Raw genomic sequence first — 6,481 nt, 5'->3', positions numbered from 1 at the left:
CGCATGGCTCAGCCCTGCTTGACGCAGGGGCAACACCATGTTCTTTCTGTTATCGGTCACCATGGTTGTCGAGGAGAAAGCCAGGATTCGATTCTTTGATGCAGGACATGGAGCAGTACCTCCTCTGTCTGACTCTGTTCACCAGGGCAAACTAGGTGCACATGTGGTATGCTGGAGGAGCACTGTGAATTGTCCCTGCCGTGAAGGCTGAGGACATGGTGGAGGATGAGGAGGCAGAGGCGAAGATTGTCGCAGGACCAATGGCGTGAAAACGTGGAGGCGGAGGCGGCATCATCTGGCCAAGTTGCTGGTGTGGCTGGCAGGAACCATATTTGCTCAGTGGGCCATAAAGAACATATATTGTCCTTGACCGTAGTTATAGCTCCACAAGTCGGCGCTGCAGTGCACTTTGGCAGATGCCGACAGGCTCAAGGACTGGCCCGCCTTCTGTTCTACATATGTGTGCAGGGGTGGTGCTGCCCTTATTTCTGATATTTAAGGACTCTATACTGACAGGGAGTGTTCTACAGGATTAGCGCATAGCAAATGTGGTGTCAATATGCTAAAAAGGTTCAAAAATTGAGCCTGGAAACTATTGGCCTGTAAGTTTAACATCTGTCATGGGTAAACTGTTTGAAGGTTTTCTAAGAGATGCTATCTCGGAGTACCTCAATGAAAATAAGTGAATAACGCCATATCAGCATGGCTTCATGAGGGATCGGTCATGTCAAACTAATTTAATCAGTTTCTATGAGGAGGTAAGTTCTAGACTCAATCAATTTATCTCGACTTATCCAAAGCATTTGACACTGTACCACATAAAAGGTTAGTATATAAAATTAGGATACTCGGACTGGGGGAAAATGTCTTTATGTGGGTAAGTAACTGGCTCAGTGATAGAAAACAGAGGGTGGTTATTAGAGGTACACACTCAGATTGGGTCACTGTCACTAGTGGGGTACCTCAGGGGTCAGTATTGGGCCCTATTCTCTTCAATATATTTATTAATGATCTTGTAGAAGGCTTGCACAGTAAAATATAATTTTTTGCAGATGACACTAAACTGTGTAAAGTCATTTACAATTAAGAGGACAGTATACTGTATATATACTACAGAGGACAGTATATATATATATATATATATATATATAGAGTGACACAGCGAGGGGTTTTGTCTGGGAAGGCAGGTATTTTCCTCCCAACATGTGCGGCTGGGCTGGCTTCCAGCCAGGTGCGGTCAAATACCGGACCAGAGTTTAAGTTTTGGCAGCACCTGGCTGTCCTTAAATAGGCAGCTGGACTCAGCAGCTGAGTTTCTGTGTTGGGATCTGAGGTTTTGTGCCAGACTAGAGGGCTGAGACCCATGGGAAGGGGTTACAGGCCCCCTAAAGCCTCCTGTGGAATACTGGGGGCAGAACCGCCAACAAGTTGTCTTGTGCAATATGAACTTTCCAATGAGTGTTAATTAACGCCAAAGACTGCAAAGTGAAATGTTGTTCTGTGCAAATTGAACTTTCCATTTGTGGGTGAATTAACACCAAAGACTTCAAAGTGACGTGTTGTTTTGTGCAACTGCTGCAAGTGTGAATAAACACTGAAGTTTGAGTTAAGAACTTGTATTTTGCCTCTGTACTGCTCACCCTATCTACCAGAGCGAAACCCCACAATATATACATATATATATATATATATATAAATATATACAGTAAATATATATATATATATATATATATATATATACACTGTAAGGGGTAGCTCTCTTTCACTGGGGTCACAACCGCACACTTCTTCACGGACACCAGGATTTAGGGGCCCAACTGTGCTTTATTGTGGCACACGGCATAAAGAAAAACATACAAAGCCAAAATAAAACACCTCGCCCATCTGGGCTCTACCTAAACACATAGGTTTCCCTGACTCACCTCTAAGCACCGCTTAGGGTCAGGGTCTCAGGCTTCAAGCCTTAGCAGGTTCCACTCATCAAGCGTCAGTCCACACAGGGAAGAGATCAGGCTTCGCATAGCCTTGTGGCCCCTCAGTCGTCCTGACTGAGACCACACACAGAGCCTCTGCTCTAGGTTCACAGACACTTCTCCCTTCTCAGACTGACACCCTGGGAGGTGCTTTATGCTAATTACAGCAGGTCTCACCTGCGATCACCTTCCTGCTAGGGAAAAACCTGCCCCGGAGTAGGGGGTGGATAGGGAGGTTCCACTACCAAAACCTACCATCCCAATCCAAGTAAAATCCAGCCCTGAATAAATAAAGAAAATTGCTCCACCAACTATATTTAGTGAAGCCAGCGTCATTCTGGATTTCACCCACCTCAGCCAGTTGAGGAACTTGGGAGAGATATACCCCCCTTCCGGGACTTTCCCATGCATTTTATAGTTCACATCGCCACAATACATATATATATATATATATATATATATATATATATATATATAGAAAGAAAAAAAAATAATATATATATATATATATACTACAGAGGACAGTATACTGCTACAGAGTGATTTGGATAGATTGGAGGCTTTGGAAGAGAAGTAGAAGATGAGATTTAACACTGACAAATGTAAAGTTATGCACATGGGAAGTAATAATGCAAGTCACCCGTACATACTAAATGGTAAAACACTGAATAACACTGACCTGGAAAAGGATCTAGTTATCTCTGTGCATGAAAAACATTAAACTACTTGTATTTCTTTGATTTCCTCTTTTGATTGTAAGAAGACTTACACGCATGCACAGAGTCATTTTGGAAAACCAACGCCCTGGCTTTAGAAAAAAAAAAAAAAAAAACAGTCTTCTGCTGTAGGTCTTGCAGTTGTTCTCATATAATCCTTCTGGAATCATGGACAACACTGTGCTCCTGCTTTCCCTCATCCTGTCCAGCCTGGTAGCTACAAGTAAGTTCTTCTTTATACAAGTTACCGTTTGAAATTTTTATATTAGTTTATACCTAATTTAAAAAAGAAACATGGTAGTAAAAATTAAATGTGCAATCTAAATATAAATTACATTTTATTACCGATTTCATATGAATCCATTTGCTTTTAGCTTCCTGCACATGCTGTAGCGATGAAGTTGCTTTTGAGGAAAAGTTTGTTTCTAATTAACAGCTTTGAAGAAAAGCTATATGGAAAAAAACAAAGCAATATGTTTTACTTTACGTCATAAAATACTAACAACAACAAAAATGATCTGTATTTATTCTAAAGACCCCCGATTTCATTAACTTCTATGCTAGTTTTAGGCACATTTCTGAAATGTAACTGTTCTTGGATCCTTGCAGCTATAAAGTTCTGCTACCTAAGAAAAAAAGAAAGATCTCCGTTCCATTTTTGTCTATGTGTTGGCAGAAAGTTTAGGAAAATCTGACACATTAGGATGCTCTCGGTTCTGCAGAGTTTCTTACTAGTTAACTCTTAGAGCTGCTCCCCCTTGTTCATGTTAAGTGGAGAGTGGAATGAATTTAGAAACCCTGGAAAGTAATTTTAGTAAGGAATGCTTTCTCCGCCACTGCCAGGACCCTATTTACAGTGCAGAGCAATCCATTAGTACATGTCGTTACAGTGTGTTTAGTGTGTGTACTTCTGTGTGTGGTGTACGTACGTATGTACGTGTAATGTGTATGTATGTGTGTAAATATGTGTCGTGTAAGTATGCTCCCTAGGCCTGGTGCAGTGAAAGAAGGCTTCACCCTTTGTTCCCTCGGGCACACCCTGACATTGGGTCTCCTGCCTGATAGTAGTCGGGATGCCCTTGATGTTAGGTCCTTGTATGGGAGCAAAGTACAGTAGGGTGTGTAGAGTGAAATGGCCAACACATGGTGTAGGAGTCGGTAACCAGGCCAGACATAGTAGAATAAACATCTCTCTTTACTGAAATAAAAAATAGGGGCAATATTCAAATTTGTGATATTTTGCGAATATTCGCCATATTTTTGCAAATTCGAGAATTCATTATCTTCAGTCATTATTTTCTTAATTGCGGAAATCGGCAATTGAAAAATTTGCGACGAAAATTCGCATTACGAAAAATCGCAATCAACACTCAATCAAGATATTGCAGACTTCTCATTGGCCCACAAGCTAGAAGCAGGGAGGGATCATGTGTACTGATGAAAAAAATAAATTCAAATATTCTAAATTACGAATATATATCACTATATTCTAAATATTCGCAAATTCTCGAAGTGCCGATATTCGCGATAAAAATTCGCAATTTGAATATTCGTGATCAACACTACCAATGATAGCAAAACACTGCTTCAACTATACATAGTGCAATTCCTCCCTGATAGCGATGCATGGATTTAGGTAGGGATGGGAGTTCTGGCCCTCTTCCCTCTCTTTCCCAAGTCTCTTCCTGCTAAATTTATGGTGGGCAATACTACTTTTATAATGGTAGCTGTAATGTCTACTGAGGCATATAGGGCTTTTTATGATATGACTGGCCAGATCCAGGTGTGAAAGGTGTCTTAACAGTATCCCTCACAGCAGCAAAGTCTGAATGGTTGAAGTAGCAGGTTACCTTACTTTCTCCACTTTGTCTTTCTATCTCTTTCTGAAGATGATGCAGAGATCTGTGAGCCTCTGTAGAGTGAGGTCTCGTACTAAGGAGTGGAGCACAAGGACTTTGCTTCTTCTCGCCTTCACTGCTAAAACTAGACTCCTTGTTAGCATCCCACCTACAAGGGTTAAGCCAGGATTGTTAACTTTGGCTGTTCCATCCATACATAGCCATGATGGGTGCAAACATAGCTTAACTTGGGGAATACTATCTCTTTTTACAGAGAGAGCACCCTGAGCGGCATGAGGAGACTCATAGGACACACAGGCTCATCTGGAATTCTGGGAAGAAAGGGATGCAAATGACCTCTTAGCATGCTCTCCCTCCAATGTCACCAGATGTAAGGTAGCTATCATATAAGTCAATGTTCAACCCTTTACATAAGCCCTGAGACATGACTCAGATATTAAATAAGCCAGCACCTCATCTGCAGACAGCTGTTTCGGAGTCATTGCCCCTCATCAGTGCAGAGCAAATAGTACTGACTTAACTGGCTGCTGGCTTATTTATTTTTCCAGGACATGTCTGAAGGCCTGTTTAAGTGACTTATAGGACAGCTACATACCTTACATCTGGTGGCGTTGGAGGCAGAGCTCTACAGAACATAACATTACAACACATAAAGAAACAATTTCCAGATACTCCCTTATTCTGGGGTACTGCAAATGCAGAGCATTGGATGTGCGCTCTATGTTTTCTATTTATTTTTTTATGTATTGGACTAAATTTCCCCCTAGAAGCACCAAACCAAGTGCTTAAAAAACAATACACACACAAATACAAATACATTGGTCATGAATGAATTTCCCAAAATTTGTTTCACGTCTAATTTGAAAATAGCGAACATCAGATTCATTTGTGGTCTGAATAAATTTGACTGAATCAAAAGTATCCCACTGAAAAGTCATGTATGACACACTGGGGTCTCCTAGGACTGTATCCAACCCCTGTCAAACCCCTTAAGGACAGAGAACCATCCCTTTTTCCCTTGTCATACTTGTTAAAAAGTTGTATTTTGACTCATAGGCACTGGGAGCCACTTCCACAAAGTATTAGAATCTCGTGATGATCACTGCACTCTATCTTTTACTGACTGGTTCGGGTGCACGTCTCGGTATGTTCCTGGCTCCACCTCTGGGATCATGTAAATATTCAACAATTTAGACAGCACTCCAAATTTGGTTAATTGATTTTTATTAGCCGGACATAGTGGTCCTTTTTTAATCAAGTATTGGTAGCGAGATGGTATCTCCTAAGGAAAGAGGACCCGTGGAGCATTGCCTATAAGTCTCCATAGACAGCTGTTCATGTTATGGAGACCTAGCACATTGTCTAAGCTGCATCCAAGGCATCAAACTCAGCCCGCCAGAATCCTACTCAGCACTGATGAGAGATAACACCCCAAAACATCTATGGATGCATAATTGGTTTGGCTATTTTTAATTATCGTGTCCCAAGGCTTAATGGGAGCTGCTTCCACAAGGTGGCGCTAGTGAGATGGTTCTGTTTCCTTGGGAGATACCTCTTTGCGTATTATTTTTCCATTGAACATTGAATATAAATCTTTACATACAGCTGGACTCTTTTAGGAGACCTAGCACACTGCCTAAGCTCTTTAACACCAACTCAGCATTAGTAATGTCAGAGTGAGAGTAACAGACAGCCTGTGTAATAACACTGTGCTGTCTGTTTTTTTATGTTTAAAAAAAAAAAAAAATGTTCCAAAATATATTCCTTTTTTAGATGTCTCCAGTGTCTACACAAACAGCCAACTTGTTATTGCAATGAATAGCCGCACAGGCAGCCGGCAGGCACCTGCTCAACGACAGCTGCAGCAGGCTGAGTACAGGCCGTATCCTGGTAATATACGAGCTTCGTCTTACATTCAGAAACAGGAAAACAC

At 41.3% G+C, this 6,481-nt stretch overlaps 1 protein-coding gene across 1 annotated transcript in view; it reads left to right on the top strand.

Moving 5' to 3' along the window:
- Window positions 1-2,795: 2,795 nt before the first annotated feature.
- LOC122926975 (phospholipase A2 inhibitor and Ly6/PLAUR domain-containing protein-like) overlaps window positions 2,796-6,481 on the top strand; it is a 64,177-nt gene continuing 60,491 nt past the window's right edge. Inside the window, exon 1 of the mRNA XM_044278508.1 lies at window positions 2,796-2,912. Coding sequence (XP_044134443.1) covers window positions 2,858-2,912 — 55 coding nt within the window. The 5' untranslated portion in view covers window positions 2,796-2,857. The remainder of the gene's footprint in view (window positions 2,913-6,481) is intronic.

The sequence above is a fragment of the Bufo gargarizans genome, chromosome 2, assembly GCF_014858855.1.
Source record: "Bufo gargarizans isolate SCDJY-AF-19 chromosome 2, ASM1485885v1, whole genome shotgun sequence".
Lineage (NCBI taxonomy): Eukaryota > Metazoa > Chordata > Amphibia > Anura > Bufonidae > Bufo > Bufo gargarizans.
The sequence above is the reverse complement of the archived record's forward strand: the minus strand, read 5'-3'. Positions and strand labels throughout refer to the sequence as shown.